The 19,849-nt window shown below is 43.9% G+C and overlaps 1 protein-coding gene across 4 annotated transcripts in view; it reads right to left on the reverse strand.

The window, feature by feature from the left end:
- Positions 1-19,638, reverse strand: part of HGF (hepatocyte growth factor) — a 76,127-nt gene extending 56,489 nt beyond the window's left edge. For 2 of the 4 annotated variants that reach the window (XM_060694899.2, XM_060694898.2), the window contains exon 1: positions 19,338-19,618. In XM_060694899.2, the coding sequence (XP_060550882.2) occupies positions 19,338-19,404 (67 nt within the window). In that variant the 5' untranslated portion in view covers positions 19,405-19,618. Of the gene's footprint in view, positions 1-19,337 lie in introns of all 4 variants that reach the window. The other 2 variants (XM_060694901.2, XM_060694900.2) reach the window with 2 other exon arrangements.
- Positions 19,639-19,849: the final 211 nt, after the last annotated feature.

Below are 19,849 nucleotides of genomic sequence, written 5' to 3' on the forward strand. Positions count from 1 at the left end.
TCCCTTTTATATCCTGTGGGGTGTGGTCCAGTGACTCAGTCTAATCTTGGGCACGCCTTTTCTTCTGTTGCATGCGCTTTTCTCTGCGACGCTGGCATGGATCCAGCCAAGACTCATTACCCTCATCACTGTCCATCTGTGGCTGCGTGGACATGCTTGGCCCCGGCCCTATCTCTTGCCCTTCGGCAGACACCGAAGGCATTGCCAGAGAGGAGGGTCCTGGAGAGGGAGGCCTTGCCAACTCCTCTCCTTCACTCTCGGAGTCCTCTCCTGCCGATGACACAGGCTCAGGTAACGGAGCCACAACATTAAGTGAATCCGGCTTCCCCATTGACTTTGCTTGTCAGGAGGTCTCAAAAGAGGATTGCGTGACCCACCTCGGGACACTGCGACTGTCATAAGTATGAACCATTTGCCAAGCATTTGAATTTGGATCGTGTGACCATGAGGATGCTGGAAAGGTCGTAAGTGTGAAAACTGATCCTAAGTCACTTTTTTCAGTGCCATCGTAACTTCGAACAGTCACTAAATGAACTGCTATAAGTTGAGGACTTCCTGTATATATTACAATGGTGTTTCTGATCTCCATTGTGTTCATACGTTGCAACGTTAATAACATAATAATAACACAAGAAGTGTTTTGCTCTCACTAGCACCTGGGAACAGGTAATTTGTATTTTAGGCTGCCGTTTGTAGGTTTTATGGGGAGGGGGGGAAGTCTTATGAAGCACAAGAGAAATCAGGAAATTCAGGCAGTTCAATGGAGTATAATGATTTATTGCAAGGTTAAGCTCTCTACAAGAATCTGGCCAACTAACAGTCAAGGGAAATGAGCGGGAGATAAGAAAGTCATTCAAGGTAGGCCAGATTTTGATCTCTTGCCTCCAGAAGTTGTGAATGCTCCAACACTGGAAGTTTTGAAGAAGAGATTGGCAACCATTTGTCTGAAATGGCAGAGGGCTTCCTGCCTAAACAGGGGGTTGGACTAGAAGACCTCCAAGGTCCCTTCAAACTCATTCTATTCTATTCTATTCTATTCTATTCTATTCTATTCTATTCTATTCTATTCTATATTTTATATTCTATGTTCTAATTCTATATGCTATTCTAATTCTATATTCTATTCTAATTCTATATTCCATTCTACATTCTATTCATCTCTTGAAGACATGCAGGACTCGTGACTGATGATCCATTTGACCCCTCCCTCCAGCTCAGCCTGGTCATCTTCTACAATGAAAAGCCCAAGAGTTTCCCCTTGAATCATTGTATTTAAATTGCAAAAACAAAAACCAAATTAAGTCACTCGTTAAAGGCTGGAACACTGTGTAGGAGGCATGAGAGACACAAAGGAAGTGGATGTACCGGGCGAAGGAAAAGTAGAGACAATTGGTTCAGTTTTTTGAATTACTGCCCTTTATAATAGTAAAGTTTGTTTAGCACATAATTCAAAGCTTCTGTAGTCTCTAACCTGTTCCAGGTGGGTGTATGTATAGGAAGACCCCTACAGTCTCTTGCTTCCAAATGTTAAATTAGGATAAAGATGAATCTGACATCTTAATGGAAAAGATTTTTAGTTGGGACCATGTATGAATGTTTAACTTCCTTCCTTCCATGATACCCATCAGAAATCTGAGAGAAACCTTGACTGTTCCCTAAAAAAACCACAGAATTTTAACTCAACATCTATGGAGATTCTCACTCATCCAGGTCATGGTGGCTCCCAAAGGAGCCTTAGTAAGACCACACCTAGAGTACTGCATCCAGTTTTGGTCACCACACTATAAAAAAAGATATTGAGACTTTAGAAAGAGTGCAGAGAAGAGCAACCAAGATGATGAGGGGATGGTTGGAGGCTGAAACATACGATGAACGGTTGCAGGAACTGGGCATGGCTGGTCTAGTGAAGAGAAGGACCAGGGGAGACACGATAGCAGTCTTCCAATATTTAAGGGGCTGCCACAGAGAGGAGGAAGGAAGTCAAGCTATTTTCCAAAACACCTGAAGGCCAGACAAGGAATAATGGATGGAAACTGACCAAGGAGAGAGTCAACCTAGAAATAAGGAGAAATTTCCTGAGAGTGAGAACAATCAACCCATGGAACAGAAGTTGCCTTCGGAAGTCATGGGAGCTTCATCCTTGGAGGCTTTCAAGAAGAGACTGGACTGCCATCTGTCAGAAATGGTGTAGGGTCTCCTGCTTGGGCGGAGGGTTGGACTAGATGACCTACAAGGTCCCTTCCATCTCTGTTAATCTGTATCTAAGCACCTTTGGGATTCTTCAGTATCCTCTTAACATAGCATCTCAGATAAAAAAAGTAGAAAACCGGGAACTTTCTTGTTGTTTCTTGTTTTTGGAAAATATATGTTTAAGTTAGCATGAAATCCTTCAACAGAGGATCTACGTCCACAAATATTTGTTAGACAATTTGGAGATCACTGCGTTGTTGTTGTTTTTTTTCCTTAAAAGGGCTACAGAGAAACAATCCTACAAAGTATTGAAGATATTGAGTTGAGGTTTGGCACCACTGATGTCCTCTAAAGGATTCTTACGACTTTCATCTACCTCTGCCAACAAAAAAAACAATGAATGAACTACAGTTTTGATGTTCTCTCTTTATAGCCTTAGGACCAATTTTTTTCCCCTCCAACTGAATCCCAAGGCAGATCAGATCAAATCAGATCCGATTACCTTTGGATCTCAAACAGCCAAAACTCAAAATCAAAGCGTGTTCTTCTTTCAATCTGAGAAGCCCAGCTGAAATCAAATTAGTGCTGACTCATGTTTTCTTAGCATCTGATGGGTGGGAATTTCTTTTTCAACAAGACCACAGTCGAAGAAAAAGGGCAATTCTTTTCCCCATATGCTGCTGATCCCAACTTCCCAACTCCCCCCCTGAAAAAAAACCTTCTCTAAATTCAAATTATTTATTTGAAAAATCCAGGAAGTGGGGGTGGGGAGGGTTGAACCCTCCGGATATAAGAATTATTTGACTTTCCCTCTGAAATGGACAACTGTTATTTCTAGAGTCAAAATAATTTTGGGCAAAGATATAAGGAAAATGGATCTGGGCACATGGGAGTATTTTGTATGATTTTGGAAGAAGCACTGATTTTAAAACCATACTTGCAGAGTCTGCCGTCTCCTCGGGAGATTAACTTCAACTTGTCCTTCGCTAAAATAAAGGCATAAGCTGTGGGGAACCTATGGAGCCATGCCACCTGGCACGGGCGGCATCGCCCATTCCTCTTACGGGTTTCTGGCCTGCGTGCACACACGATGATCACGTGTGCAGTGCTGGAAACCGGAAGAGCTGGTCTTCCATTTTCCGCCGTGAGCATGCACGCCGGCCAGCTGATTGGTGGAAGACTTGCTGGCGCATGCATGCACTAGAAACCAGAAGTACCTTATCTGGCGTGCGCAAGCCCCCTGGGCAGCTCTTATTCCTGGTCGCGGCCCTGACGAGCGCGTGCATAAGCCAGTGGTGGGATTCAATTTTTTTTACTACCGGTTCTGTGGGTGTGGTTGGTGGGCATGGCAGAGGAAAGATACTGTAAAATCTCCATTCCCACCCCACTCCAGGGGAAGGATACTGCAAAATCCCCATTTCCTCCCGATCAGCTGGGACTCGGGAGGCAGAGAATAGATGGGGGCGGGGCCAGCCGGAGGTAGTATTTACCGGTTCTCCGAACTACTCAAAATTTCCGCTACCGGTTCTCCAGAACTGGTCAGAACCTGCTGAAACCCACCTCTGGCATAAGCCCTCAGGAGGGTTTGTCCTTACGACAATAAACGCAACCAAGAACAACCGGCAATTTCCAAATGGGAAAAATATCGACCAAAGGGAGCCGTTCCTTAATGGTCTCCCTTGGTTTTCAACGAGGATCTTGGCGAGATCAAATTGATTGCATGTTTGCAAAGAAGCTACATAAGATGTTAAATCTCGACGCAACTTCAAAAGCGCCCAAAATATGTCATTTTGCTTCTCGTAAAACACACCCTCTTTTCTCTCTCTCTCTCTTTTGTTTTGCAATCGTTCCTTACTTCCTCTAAAGAAGCTGTACCAGTAAGAAGCCAAGCGTGTGTCAGAAGTAATCAGATTTCAACACAAGTTTCCTAGAAGGTTTTTTTTTTCAAAAACAACAACAACAACGAAGGAACAAAGCCCTGAATTGCTTGTATTATTGCTCTATTATTATGTCTGACTTGAACCAAGGCAGCATTATATCCTCAGAAGCCGGAAAGCTAACACTGAATCACAACTCAGCACCACGACGTACCTTGCGTGTTACGTCAGACACGGTAGTCCTGGACGTACGACCACAACTGAGCCCAACATTTCTCTCGTTAAGTGAGACATTTATTACATGAGTTTTACGTGAGCAGTTACAGTATAAGGAAGAAAAGTGAAACACGTAGAAAAAAACGAGATATACAAAAATGATCACCATAGAAAAAACGAGATATACAAAAAATGATCACCATGTCAGTTACTGTAATACTTAGTTGGGTAACCTTTAGCATAAATTACGGCCTTACAACGTCTTCCCATGGAGCGAACCAAGTCTTTTAATTCTGCAGCTGTTATAACGTAAAACCAAGATTGAAGGATTGCTTTAATTAACTGGGGTTTATTGCTGGGTTTCTTCTGATTAACAAGTTTCTTTAGTCGGCTCCATAGATTTTCAATTGGGTTTTAAGGTCTGGGCTATTCCCAGGCCATTCCAGCAGTGGAATAGGATTCTCTTGAAACTCCAAAAAAAAAGTGGTGTTATTAGCCATCAAACCTCCAAAATACACTTCTCCCAATAGGTTTCCACAATTTTGGCCACTACTGTATCTTTTCGCCTCTGGACCCCTAAATCATCTTTGTTGCTCTTCTCTGCACTCTTTCTAGAGTCTCAACATCTTTTTTTTTTTACAGCATGGCGACCAAAAGTGAATGTTGACCTTAGCTGATCTCAAAAACAGCTAAGCAGGCCAACACTTGGCTTGTATTTGTAAGGAAAATTCAGAATAATAGACTAGCCTGAGAAGTAAAACATATCGTAAAAGAAAGCAGCGTCAAGACCTTTTCCAGATCATTACCCCCAGACCTAATGAATGTATCCATGAATTTAACAGGAGCTGAGCCGAGGGACAATTAATCTTACATGCATTGATGATGTATTTAACAGGAATGTTCTCTGCCTTATGGATTTACTTATTTTCTTTTTTTTTTCTCGTGTTGAAAAATGACCACCTATTGCTTTCAGAGTTCTGGGAGGCTCTAAACATCCATATGCACCCTGACTATAAATTGTCGTGTGTCGGGAAATTAATATTTGTATCACTAAATGCACGATCTTAAATCAACGAGGCTGAATTACATCAGGGCCCCACATCTGAATAAATATGCAGAGGATTATGACGTCATCCAGTCCTTCTCATGCTTCCTGGACATACATACATACATACATACATACATACATACATACATACATACATATTTCTCTTTAGCCAGGTTCATCCTACGTAAACCAAGATTTTTACGCAGCCCTACGTAAATCTTGGTTTACGTAGGATGAACCTGGCTAAAGAGAAATACACATAAAGCCTACGAAAAGGAAAGAAAACATATATATATATATTTCCAAATGTTTCCTTTCGGCATCGGATTTTTTTTAAAACGTTTTGTTTTAGAAGAGCTTTTGACAACTCCCCTGTCAGCTCAACAAGGTAAACTAGACTAAGAAACCAATGTTAGATTGGTTAGGGTTTGTTGTTAGTTGCGAAGTCGTGTCCAACCCCATGGACAACGTTCCTCCAGGCCTTCCTGTCCTCTACCATCTCCTGGAGTCCATTGAAGCTCATGCTGACTGCTTCAGTGACCCCATCCAGCCACCTCGTTCTCTGCCGTCCCCTTCTTCTTTTGCCCTCCAGTTGCCTCCTAAAAAAAGCACCTTTGGGACTTGCGTTCGGGTCTTAGGGCATAAATTGGTGTGATGTGGTACAGCCAGGAGATCACTAGAATTATTAGGGCGAATTGGCTGTGTTATCTTCAAGGCTTTAGATTTTGGCCTTGAAGTAGCAATAATAATAGCATTTAGACAGACAGCAGTGGCCAAAATTGTGGAAACCTTTTGGGGAAAGTGTATTTATGAGGTTCGATGGCTAATAACACCACTTTTTTTTTGGAGTATCAAGATAATCCTATTCCACTGCTGGAATGCCCTGGGAGTTGCCCAGACCTTCACCCAATGGAAAATCTAGGGAGCCGACTAAAGAAACTGGTTAGTCAGGAGCAACCCAGTAATAAAACCCAGTTAATAGAAGCCATCATTTAATCTTGGTTTCACATTAGAACAGCTGCAGAACTAAAAGACTTGGTTCACTCCATGGGAAGATGTTATAAGTCTGTAATTCATGCTAAAGGTTACCCAACTAAGTATTAACTGACATGGGGATCATTTTTGTATATCTCGTTTTTTCTATGGTGATCGTTTTTGTATATCTCGTTTTTTTCTACATGTTTCACTTTTCCTCTTTCTACTGTAACTGCTATTCTGACAGCAAATCCTTCCTAAAAGTGATTGCATGACATTCTTGATTCAATTATCTTTCCATCGATATATAATTTAATGGTACTACTCCCCCAAAAAAGTGGTGTTCTTAGCTAGTTTTAGAAAATACACATTTCCCAAAAAGGTTTCCCACAATTTTGGCCACTACTGTATACAGTTAGTCCTCGACTTACAACAGTTCATTTAGTGACCATTCAAAGTTACAACGGCAGTGAATAATTTGAATGGGCCTGGTAGCTCAGCAGACTAAAGCATTGTGATTAACACCAGCTGTCTGCAATTACTGTAAGTTTGAATCTCACCAGGCTCAAGGTTGACTCAGCCTTCCATCCTTTCTAAGGTAGGTAAATTGAGGACCCAGTTTGTGGGGGCAATAAGCTGACTTGGTATAAAAATATACAAAAGTATGAAGGCTATTGCTTAACGCATTGTAAGCCGCCCTGAGTCTCCGGAGAACGGCGGCATATAAATCAAATTAAAATAAATAAAATAAATAAAAATAAGTGACTTATGTCCATTTTTCACACTTACAACCGTTAAGGCATTCCTCTAGTCACGTGATCGAAATTCAGATATTTGATAACTAGTTCATATCTATGATGGTTGCAGGATGCCTGATGGCTGACTTACTTTTATGATAACTGCAGTGTCCCAGAGTCACGTGATCCCTTTTGGAGACCTTCCAATGAGCCAAGTCAATGGGGAAACCAGATTCACTTAACCACCATGTGACTAACTTAATAAGGGCAGTGATTCGTTTAACAACGGTGGCAAGAAAAGGCATAAAACGGGGCAAAACTCCCTTAACAAAAGTCTCACTCAGCAACAGAAATGTTGGGTTCCATTGGGGTCGTAAGTTGAGGATGACCCATACAAAAAGTGCTAATTCTATGCAGCTTCCTGATTTTTTCTTGAAATGATCTAAAATCTCAAGGCGTACCAGAGCTACAGATTGCATCTTTCATACAGATATTTATCTACAGGGAGAGCAGCTGCTTAGCCAGTAGCCATCAGTTAATGAACCTTAATCAAAAGGACTTTCTATTTTTAATTAAGAATGTCAGTTGATGCTTTGGCTAGTTCTTCTATCGAACGCGAAAGCCGATCCGTTTTAACCAAGCCGATTTCTTTTTTTTTGCAACAGATGGATAATTCAGAATCCAGTGTGTTGAAGCGAAATGAATCATTCAAATCCCCACAGCATAGATCTTTACAATATACATCGAAATGCAACCTCAGAGCGAACGAAGACGAATCTCGGCTACGTTCGTTCGTTTTCCGGGAAAAACACTCGCGAAAACACCAGGGACAAAATACAGAAGATGCATGAAATCTGTCAAAAGAGTTTGCATTTTTTAAAAAATAAAAAAACACACACTGTTTTTTACACCTCCAGGAAAAAATATAGATGCTGCCTGGAATTTGTAGGTTGCAACTGGGATCCAAATCTGATTTTGTCTGTTTATTGGATAGACTTTTTTTTTAATACCCTGTTTCCTCGAAAATAAGACATCCCCTGATAATAAGCCCAATCGGGCTTTTGAGCGCATGCATTAAAATAAGCCTACCACCCCAAAAATAAGCCCTCTCTGAAAATATTTAAATGCAGAGCTGGAAATCAGGTAAGATGGCAAGAGGAGCCCCGTCTCACTTCATGCACCCTAAAATAATAAGACCTCCCCGAAAATAAGGCCAAGCACTTATTTCGAGGTTCAAAAAAATATAAGACAGGGTCTTATTTTCAGGGAAACACGGTATATAACTTTATGGAATTGTGCTGCTATTTTGGGGTTGATGCATCTCTGACTAGTTTTACGCTATGAGAAACAACCTGCAAATAGGTTCATTTCATCTCAAAACTGCCTTCTCACCCAGCTAATCCTGGTTTTTACTATTTTCTCCCAAAAGATTAGCATCATACAAGGCAGAGAGGCATAATATTGAGTTCTGCAGTTCGGTGTATCTGCATTCAAAGCTCTCTTGAAGGAGTTATTGTGCAGGGAGATAAATCAGATCTTGGCTGGGGGAAAAAAAGTTTGCAGTGATTGTATTATTTTGTAAACTTCCAGATAAAACATGCCAGGCTTATATTGTTCCAGACTCATGAAATTAATACAATTGCTAAAAAAAAAATTGCTTCGACTTGCCAAAGCATGAATAAGTATCCAAGCTTTGATGTGCTTTGATCTATTTCCTATGTTTTCTAATGGTGAAAGGGAGAATAGATAATCCTTGGCTTACAACAGTTCATTTAATGACTTGTAGATGAAGTGCGAATAGTCAAGGCTATGGTTTTCCCAGTTGCAATGGACGGCTGTGAAAGTTGGACCATAAGGAAGGCGGAGAATCAAAGAATTGAGGCCTTTGAACTCTGGTGCTGGAGAAGACTCCTGCGAGTCCCTTGGACTGCAAGGCCATCCAACCGGTCAGTCCTAGAGGAGATCAACCCAGACTTCTCTTTAGGAGGCCAGATCCTGAAGAGGAAACTCAAATACTTTGGCCACCTAATGAGAAGGAAGGACTCCCTGGAGAAGAGCCTAATGCTGGGAACGATGGAGGGCAAAAGAAGAAGGGGACGGCAGAGAACAAGGTGGCTGGATGGAGTCACTGAAGCAATCAACGTGAGCTTAAATGGACTCCAGAGGATGGTGGAGGACAGGAAGGCCTGGAGAAACGTTGTCCATGGGACCGCAATGGGTCGGACACGACTTTGCAACTAACAACAAAAATAAATTGCACTCAAGCGATCAGCCAAAATTATCCAGGGTTAATTCAATCCTTCGGGATCTGAACGTAGGAATTCTTCCCAGATGCATTTTTCAAAAAGATTTTCTACTCCTGTTTCCATCTTTGCCAAGTGAATTTTTTTTTTTTGTTTCTTTTCTTTTTGCTTGCAAAAAATGAAGGCTGGCAAAGTTAACCATAGAAAGGGGGTGGATGGGAATTTGAATAGACACGATGAGTTGCGTTTTCTATTACCAACACAGAAGGACTTAATAAAGATGCTAGCTCACCGGAACAGTTTCGTTATTCAAACAATACATAACCACAATCATGCATACCCGATTAAGCCTCCGAGGAGGGGAGAGTGAGGGGAAGGGAATGAATAACCAAGTATATTTTCTATCTTTCCTAAAGTGTGACTTCAGATGGGAGCAAGCTTTGCGATCATATATTAAATATGTGTTTCAGAATGTTTCACAGTCCTTCAACAACAGAAAACCCAACTGGTTCTGAAATTGGTGGAAATTTGTGAGATGCGTGCACAATGTTCCCAGATTGCCATAAAGTTTGCATTCCCCTGCTTTAAAAATCTGTCCTCAGCAAACATGATTGGATTCAGACCAGGAGTGAAATCCAGCAGGTTCTGACAGGTTCTGGAGAACCGGCAGCGGAAATTTTGAGGAGTTCAGAGAACCGGCAAATACCACCTCTGGCTGGTTCCAGAGTGGGGTGGGAATGGAGATTTTGCAGTATCCTTCCCCTGGAGTGGGATGAGAATGGAGATTTTGCAGTATCCTTCCCCTGGAGTGGGGTGGGAATGGAGATTTTGTAGTATCCTTCCCCTGGAATGGAGTGGGAATGGAGATTTTGCAGTATCCTTTCCCTGGAGTGGGATGGGAATGGAGATTTTGCAGTATCCTTTCCCTGGAGTGGGATGGGAATGGAGATTTTGCAATATCCTTCCCCTGGAGTGGGGTGGGAATGGAGATTTTGTAGTATCCTTCCCCTGGAATGGAGTGGGAATGGAGATTTTGCAGTATCCTTCCCCTGGAGTGGGGTGGGAATGGAGATTTTGCATTATCCTTCCCCTGGAGTGGGGTGGGAATGGAGATTTTGCAGTATCCTCCCCTGCCACACCCACCAAGCCATGCCACGCCCACCAAGCCACGCCCACAGAACCGGTAGTAAAAAAAATTGGATTTCACCACTGATTCAGACATGATTCTGGCATCAAGCTATGGAGAATGAAGATCCTTTCTGTCTAACTTCTCAATCTCACTTCTAGAAAACGGGGGGGGGGCGCAGGGGGGAGAATACAATACAAAAAAGAGAGAAAAGAATACAAATCGTTTGCCAGTTTCACATTAAACATATACAAGTAGTTCTTGACTTATAACAGTTCATTTAGTCACCGTTTGAAGTTACAATGGCACTGAAAAAAGTGACTTACGGTCATTTTTCACACTTATGACCGTTGCAGTATCCACACAGTCATCTAATTAAAAGTTTCAGGCGCTTGGCAACCGACTCATATTTATGACGGTGTCCTGAGGTCATGGGATCAATTTTTGTGACCTTCTTCAGCCGAAGAGGTTGCAGGAAAAAAAAATGCCTTTAAAAGCCTCTGGCGATCCCAGCTGAGTTGCCTGATCGTCAGAGGCTTCTAAAAGCATTTTTTTCTGCAACCTCTTAAGGTTGTAGAAAAAATGCTTTTAAAAGTAAAAAAAAAAAAAGTTGGCCACGTCCACCCAGTCACATTACCCCACCACCACCAAGCCACGCTCACAGAACCGGTAGTAACAAATTTTACATTTCACCACTGCTGCAGACCCTGGCCAGATCCAGCCAACTTTTGAACTCAACCTTTCTATTACCACTTTCTCCCCTGACACCAATATTTTGGCTCGATGCTTTTCAGCGTTTGGAGAATAATTAACCTGGTGAGAGCAGGAGAAGGTCGCAAGTCCCTTTCCATAGTTTATGTCCGATATTCCATTGGGTTTGGAAAGAATAACAAGGAAACGCCACAAAAAAAGGGGGATTTGAGCTCAGCGTGTTGCAGGAAACTCAGGTGCGCCCGTTAAGAGTGGTTTCCTGTGTCCTTTTGAGGGCCATCAATTTTGTCATATTTATGGAGGAAAGGACCAAATGACAATTGTTTTCCCATGTCCTCCCACTGGGTCTTACACCTTTCCTTTTCCCACTTCCCACTGTGCAATTTATTAAGGAGAATCAAGGTCAACAGCTAGGCAGTGCAAGGTATTTACGTCAACATCAAGTTGACGTAAATAACTTCTAATTCAACACTTCAAGCAGAAGTATTGAATTGGGAAGTGGGTAGGTTTAGTCTAGTGAAAAGAAGGACTAAGGGGGTGGCATGATAGCAGTCTTCCAATATCTTAGGGGCTGCCCCAAAGAAGAGGGAGTCAAGCTATTCTCCAAAGCACCTGAAGGCAGGACAAGAAGCAACGGATGGAAACTAATCGAGGAGAGAAACAACCTGGAATTAAGGAGAAACTTCCTAACTGTGAGGATTAATTAATCAGTGGAACAGCTTGCCTCCAGAAGTTGTGGGTGCTCCATCACTGGAGGTTTTCAAGAAGAGGCTGGACAACCACTTGTCTGAAATGGTATAGGATCTTCTGCTTGGACTAGATGACCTCCAAGGTCCCTTCCAACTCTATTCTGATTAGGCTAACAAATTCCCTCTTTCTGTGTTCAGACAAGGTCCCAAGGAAACACCGAGCTGCTTAAAACTATGGAGTTGGTTCTTCAGTCAGAATACAGGTAATCCTCGATTTACGTCCACAAATGAGCCCAACATTTCTGTTGCTAAGCGAGACATTCGTTCAGTCAGTTTTTCCCCCAATTTTACAACTGTTCGTGTCACTGTTGTTAAGCGAATCTGATCTTCTCCCTTGACTTTGCTTGTCTGAAGTTCGCAAAAGGGGATCACACATTTAACAAATGTCTCACTTAACAATGAAATTTTTGGGTCAATTATTTGGTTGCAAGTTCAGGACTATCGGTTATTATGAAGTATAATTGCATAAAGAATTAACTCCCCTAATAGACTTAGGATCAGGGTTTTGTACTGTGATGGTTAAAGGTAAAGGTAAAAGGTTCCCCTCGCATGTATGTGCTAGTCGTTCCTGACTCTAGGGGGCGGTGCTCATCCCTGTTTCAAAGCCGAAGAGCCAGCGCTGTCCGAAGACGTCTCCGTGGTCATGTGGCCGGCATGACTCAACGTCAAAGGCGCACAGAACGCTGTTCCCTTCCCACCAAAGGTGGTCCCTATTTTTCTACTTGCATTTTTTTACGTGCTTTCGAACTGCTAGGTTGGCAGAAGCTGGGACAAATAATGGGAGCTCACCCTGTTATGCAGCGCTAGGGATTCGAACCGCTGAACTGCTGACCTTTCGATCGACAAGCTCAGCGTCTTAGCCACTGTGCCACCGAATCCCACACTGCGATGGTTAAACTGGTTGTTCTGCTCCAGCTCCGGATTTCTGAGGATATTGACACACACCAACGCTCCTTATCAAATTTATTAAGTAACAAGAATAAACAAGACCAGCAAAGGTTGGCAACCAGCCCAGAAAACAAGATATGATAAACCAAAAATACTCTGATAATAAATACAAGTTGTTTCCAGCAAGAACGCACTAGCTGCGTGTGACTTAAATAGGCTAAGGGAGTGGCCAATGATCCTCAAGCCCTACTCTCGAGTAGACATCCTCCTCCTGAGTAGCCACTCCTGCCTTTTGGCAGCCCTGCGTGCCCGAGCATTGAGGAGAGGCTCCTCCACTTCACTCTCTCCACTTGAAGGAGCCTCTGGAGGTTCTGAAGGCCCTGGCTGAGTCTCTGCCTCTGGCATCACATCCTCTTCGGCCTCCTCGCTCTCCGACGCGAGCGCTGGCTACGCAGGCTGCTGACGTGACCCCACACCAGCCTCCTCTTCATCGGGATTAGCCATGATCCACGCAGGCCGCTGGCGGGCCACAACGCTGGTATAAAATTTTATTTTTCAGTGCTGCCTTATGCTCTCAGGAAGGAAATGCTTCCAAGTTCAAAAAGATGTATTCCCAGATAAACGTGCGCAACGATTGTTGTCCACACAATCTCACAACCTTGATGTCCTGTGCAGAAATAAACTGCTATCGACATTTGCAGAAGTCAGAATTTTTAAGGCAAGTGTGTTAAGTGTGTGTTGTTTTTTGCACACCTGCTGGAAGTTTTAACAACCCACGATAAAAACATAGCACGTTTTATCCATTTTATACTAACGAATGTTTTTTAGGTTCAAATGCCTGCTCTGACATTTAATTCCAAGATAGCCTCGACTAAATTGTTTTGCAACCCTAATCTACCTCGGAAAGTTCAAATGAGGCCATAGTGTTAATCCAGGATAATAGAAGGGAAGGGAGTTTGACCGGTTTTGACCCTTATTTATTTAACTGATCGGAGACACTTAGAAAGAGGAAAGCGTTCAAATAGATATTCACAAAACTCGCCTCTTAGGTGGATTATAACCACAGATAGATTTCATGTACTGTAGATACCAGTTCGCCCAGCACTTGAAATATGTGCACCCACCATCCGCGCATGATGATGTGTCACAGAACACGGCAATTCGCTCACGTGCACCGTTTACACATGCGTGCAATGTCAAATAACACAGCAATTCGCTCGCGCACACCATCCGCACTGTCAAACAATGTCAAACACACAGCGATATAGGACAGGATTGCACCCAAGCAGGTGGATGGGCCCACTCGCAGGTCGCCACTACCATTTTGCTCAAATTGGTCCAAACTGGATGAATCCCACCTCTGTTTATAACCTGCAGAGTTTTGTCATATGGAAAAATAGAGAGTGAAGAGACCGCAGAAGAAAAAAAGTAAATATATATATATATATTCTATGTTTTTCTATTGAGGCACCTGGTCTACCCCAACATGTGGGAGGGAGCGTACTGCTTCCCTTTCACCTTTCAACTCCAATCCAGGACCCCTCAAGCAGTCGCATTCATGACAAACCATTTTTATACCAAATTTATATTTCGCTGATAAAGAAATAAAGGGAGACTAGTCTAGATCTATTTCAAGCTATTTAGCTCTCATCAGCTAGCCATACCCTTTCTTGGATTCGAACTTGGGCTGCCTGCATGTTAGGCAGTTGTATTAACCTCTGAGCCACAAGTTCTCCTTCCTTCATCAGCTTGAGCCAGGGGAGAGATTAACTGTTTTTCTATCGAAGCACCTGGTCTACCCCAGCATGTGGGAGGGAGCATCCTGCTTCCCTTTCACCTTTCAGCTCCAATCCAGGAGCCCTCAAGCAATCACATTCACGACAACCCATTTTTATACCAAATTTATATTTCGCTGATGAAGAAATAAAGGGAGACTAGTATAGATCTATTTCAAGCTATTTAGCTCTCATCAGCTAGCCATACCCTGACTCGGAGTTCAAATCCGAGTCAGGGTATGGCTAGCTGATAAGAGCTAAATAGCTTGAAATAGATCTATACTAGTCTCCCTTTATTTCTTTATCAGCGAAATACAAATTTTAGATAGATAGATAGATAGATAGATAGATAGATAGATAGATAGATAGATAGATAGATATTCCAATTTGCACACATATTTCTAACAATTTAAGGATGTCCAATTTGGGTTGCAAAAATCCAGATGGCCACATGAGGTCAAAGAAGAGAGATTAAAAAAAACTGCCTGCTGTCACTCTGGACTCGTTCAAGGTTTTGCAACCCAGGTCCGATGGCTCGACGTCATTTAATTGACTATATTAAAAGGAGTTTAATTCAAAGTGAAGAGAAATTGTGAACATGCATTTGTGGGGGGTTTTTTCCTCCTCTGCGCTGGAGCTAAATGCAAATCTCGCTGTCGGCTGTAGCAAATTCCAACCTCTTTGGAAAGATGAAATGATCGCTTTTTTACAAAGCCTGTCGCAAATAGAATCACCCACCCCGCCGCAGAAAACTTCTAAATGGAATATGATTTATACGTTTATTTAATTAACGTCTGTAGCCACCCACCTCAAGAAAGAGACTCTGATTCGGGTGTAATTGAGATGAAAAATGAATTTTTTGGGGGGTGAAGTGCTACCAGTTTTTTACTCTCTGTACATGCACAGAAGGGTTTGCTCATGCACAGAGGGTCCAAGCACGCATGTGATGTGATGCGAGCGTGAGGCATGAGCAGTTCTGAACAGGTAGAGAAGGTAAGTAGATTTCACCCCTGAGTTAAATGCTATAATTATCTCCTCCAAAAGGAGGAACTAAGACTGAAATAACATCCAAGTAATCCAAAAGAAAATATTGTGCTTCAGATCACGTTAATGAGGGAATTGCTTAGATGGTGAAGTTATTTGGAAGAGGACAGGAGGAAAAAGGAGGAAACTCCGGCATCAACCTCATCATCGATAGAACATCCGTGCCACGGGAGTTGAATGCTGCAAAGACAAGCCTGATCAAATATTTCAAATGGATAGAGATTAGGACTGGGAAGATGGTTGAAAATCGCAATAAGATTACCAGTTACAGTTTGGATGGATGGATGGATGGATGGATGGATGGATGGATGGATGGATATGTCCGTAGGTCAATAAGTTGTTAGATCAAGAGATCAAGAGAAAGATCAAGAGATTAACCGATCGACAGATAGGTCGAGAGAGAGAGAGAGAGAGAGAGAGAGAGATAGGTCAATAAATCGATAAATCAATAGATTGACAGATAGATAGATCAAGAGACTGACAGATCAATAGATAGATCAATAGATCAATAGACGAGAGAGAGAGAGACAGAGAGACAGAGAGACAGACACAAATATGGGTGAGTAGATGATGGATGGATATATCAGTAGGTCAGCAAGCCAATAGATCAATAGATAGATAGATCAATAGATTGACCGATAGGTCGAGAGATAGAGAAATAGATAGGTCGAGAGAGAGAAAGAGAGAGTGGTAGGTTAATAACTTGATAAATCAATAGATCGACAGATAGATAGATAGATAGATAGATAGATAGATAGATAGATAGATCAATAGATAAGGGAGTGAGTGAGAGAGAGAGAAATAGAGAGGTACAGAGAGAGGTAGGTCAATAGGTCCATAGATCAATAGAAGCTTTCTCTTGCCTTCTTGGATTTGTTTCAGCTTCCCAATCAAGATCCCAAGCCTGTGATGTGATGTTCTATTCTAATTCTGTTCTGTTCTGTTCTGTTCTGTTCTGTTCTGTTCTGTTCTGTTCTGTTCTGTACTCTACTCTACTCTACTCTACTCTACTCTACTCTACTCTACTCTACTCTACTCTACTCTACTCTACTCTTCATTCCAAGGGGGGGAAAGAGAGAGAGACAAAGAATCAAATGCTTTTTTTAAAAAAATAAAAAAATAAAAAAGATGGGAGAGCTGCAATTCCCATCCAAGACCCTCAGAAAAAAAATCTTTCCATCGAGCGTTGCACATTTACACATTGCTTCTGGCTTGTGTGTTTCTTCTTTGCCACTTGTCTGAAGTTGGGATCGGACAGAGATGGAAAAATTAAACCAACTGGCTCCAAAAATAGACAACCCCGGCCACGCACAGGCGCTGGAAGTTGCACCGGTAGAGTTTAGAGAAGTCACCTGTCCTAAACTCAGCTGGACATGGAACAATTCACCCTGCCCCAGTGCACAGATTACCAAGGACCGGACGGGTGAGGGAGGGAGGAGGGGGGGATCCTTTGCTTCCTTCTCAAACGGCTGAATCCCTCCCACCCAACTGTGTCCGGAATTTAAAGCAGAGATTTATACCAAGCTGGCACAGCCGAGTCGTCCAACAGCTGAGCGGTTTTGCACGTGTACTGGCGTACCAGCCGTGCGGGCTGCTCACACGTACAAGAGATAGATGATAGATGATAGATAGATAGATAGATAGATAGATAGATAGATAGATAGATACAGACGATGATAGACAGACAGACAGACATATATAGACAGACAGACAATGATAGATAGATTGACAGACAGACATAGGCAGACAGACAGATGAAAAAGAAGAGAGAATAGATCATAAATCATAGATAGATGATAGAAGAGAGAAGAGAGAAAAGAGAGGAGAAAGAAAAATGATGATGGTAGGTAGGTAGGTAGGTAGGTAGGTAGGTAGGTAGATGATAGACAGACAGATGATAGATAGATAGATAATGAAATAGAGGAGTGGATAGATCATAGATGATAGATAGGTAAATACATAGATCATAAATCATAGATGATAGATGAGAAGAGAGAAGATATAGAAGAGAGGATATAGAAAGAAAAGAAGATATAGAAGAGAGAAAGAGATTATGATAGACAGACAAACAGACAGACAGATAGACAGTTGAAAGAAAGGAAAGAGAGAGAATAGATACATAGATCATAAATATAGATAGGTGATAGATGATAAAAAAAGAGAAGAGAGAGAATAGGTAGGTAAGTAGATAGATAGATAGATAGATAGATAGATAGATAGATAGATAGATAGATAGATAGATAATAGAGGAGAGGATAGATCATAGATGATAGATAGGTAAATATAGATCATAAATAGATGATAGATGAGAAGATAGAAGAGAGAGAAAGTAAAAAGATAGATAGATCTAAAGACACACACAGGCTTTGGAGAACGCGCGCGCGCCTACTTTCTGTTTGTATACACTAGCCAGCACACACGGGGGAGTAACTCTCGGAGCTTAGTAAGTTTACTCGCAGGCGTTTCGTGACCCAAACTAGGGAACGCCACCGATGCTGGTCACCGGCGCTGATCTTAGCTAGTTCGGGTTTTTACGAAACGGCGGAAAACCCCCAAACTCAGAGAGTACCAAGAACCCGAAGTTTCAACTCTCGAGCTACAAATATTCTCCTTTATCGGTACTAACAGACGCACGAAGTCTGCAGGAGGAGACCAGAGGCGCTTCTGCCAAGACCAAGCCAGCTGTTTGGGGACGCGGGGGAAGGTCTGCTTCAGAACCTGTCCGGGGAAGAGGCGACCCCACCCCAAACTTAACCCCTGCGAGGCCGGATTTTCTTTTTTTATTTTCTTCTCCCGCTTCTCCTCTTGTCCCGACTACAGCACCTCGCTTGGTCCCCTCCCCAAAACTGGGCGGGCAAGCAGATGTCCAAGAGCACGCTTCTTGGATCCCGAGCTCGCCCGGGGACGATCCCTTTTAAAGAGCCGCGCGCGGCGCGCAAAGTCCCGCGTACACGTGTCTGCGCGTCTCCACGACCGCAATGAAACACAACATCTCCCCCCAACAACGATTGCAATATGCTCAAAGCCCCTCGAGGCGTTTTCCTCTAAACGCCCGGAGCGTCCAGACCTCGCCTTTCTCCTCTTCCTCCGTTTCCTCCCGCGTACACGCGTGTCTGCGTCTCCACGACCCCACAACATCCACCCCAACGATTCATTGCATTCCGCCCAATGCCCCTCGCAGCGTTTTCCTCCAAGCTCTCGGAGCGCCCAGACCTCCCCTTCCTCCGTTTCCTCCCGCGTACACGCGTGTCTGCGTCTCCACGACCCCACAACATCCACCCCAACGATTCATTGCATTCCGCCCAATGCCCCTCGCAGCGTTTTCCTCCAAGCTCTCGGAGCGCCCAGACCTCCCCTTCCTCCGTTTCCTCCCACGTACACACGTGTCTGCTTCTCCACGACCACAACGACCCCACAACATCCCCCCCACGACGATTGTATTCCGCCCAACGACCCCGCGCGGCATTCACCTCCAAAAGCCCGGAGCTCCCAAACCTCCCGCACTTCCTCCTCCTCCTCCCGCGTACACGCGTGTCTGCGTCTCCACGACCCCACAACATCCACCCCAACGATTGCATTCCGCCCAAAGCCCCTCGCGGCGTTTGCCTCCGAGCGCCCGGACCGCCCAGTCCTCTCCCTCCTCCTCATCCCGCGTACACGCGTGTGCGCGTCTTCACGACCCACCCCCCCTTCCCGGGCAGCCTTTATCTCGACTCCCCCGAAAGCGGCGCCTGGCCAACTAAAAGAAGCGAACTAACCTGCCGGCGGGACGGCCAGGACGGAGTGGAGGAAGAGTCCGAGTGGCAACAGCTGGTGGGTCCACATGGATGGGGAGGAGGAGGGGGGAGCTGGCTACCTGGGGCCGGTGTGGAGGGGAAGGGGGGGCTCTTCCCCCTTTCCAGGGGTCCCCAAAAGAGGCAGAGGCGGCAACAGAGGAGCCCGACAGCGAGGAGCTGCTATATATTGCAAGGTTTGGGTGAGTGAGTAACAGGAAAACTCTGGGTCCCAACTCCCTCTTACGGTAAGAAAGCGCGTTCACAGCAGCGCCTCCGCGCTCTCTCCGCCTTCCTTCTCCGCCAGCCCAGCCCGGGGATGTGGAAAAGGGGGGGGGGACCGAGGGGCACAGAGCCCACCGCAGCGCAGCGCCGACAGCCAGAGCCCACCTTTCCAAAGAGGGGGGGAAGCTGGGGGGGGGGCTTCCCCTCCAAGGAGATGGGGAGAAGCCGCTCTGGAGAAGATCAGCGGTAGCTCCGCTTTGGAGCAGGAGAGT

This window comes from Pantherophis guttatus, chromosome 7, assembly GCF_059756535.1.
Source record: "Pantherophis guttatus breed Tessera chromosome 7, ASM5975653v1, whole genome shotgun sequence".
Taxonomy (NCBI): Eukaryota; Metazoa; Chordata; class Lepidosauria; order Squamata; family Colubridae; genus Pantherophis; species Pantherophis guttatus.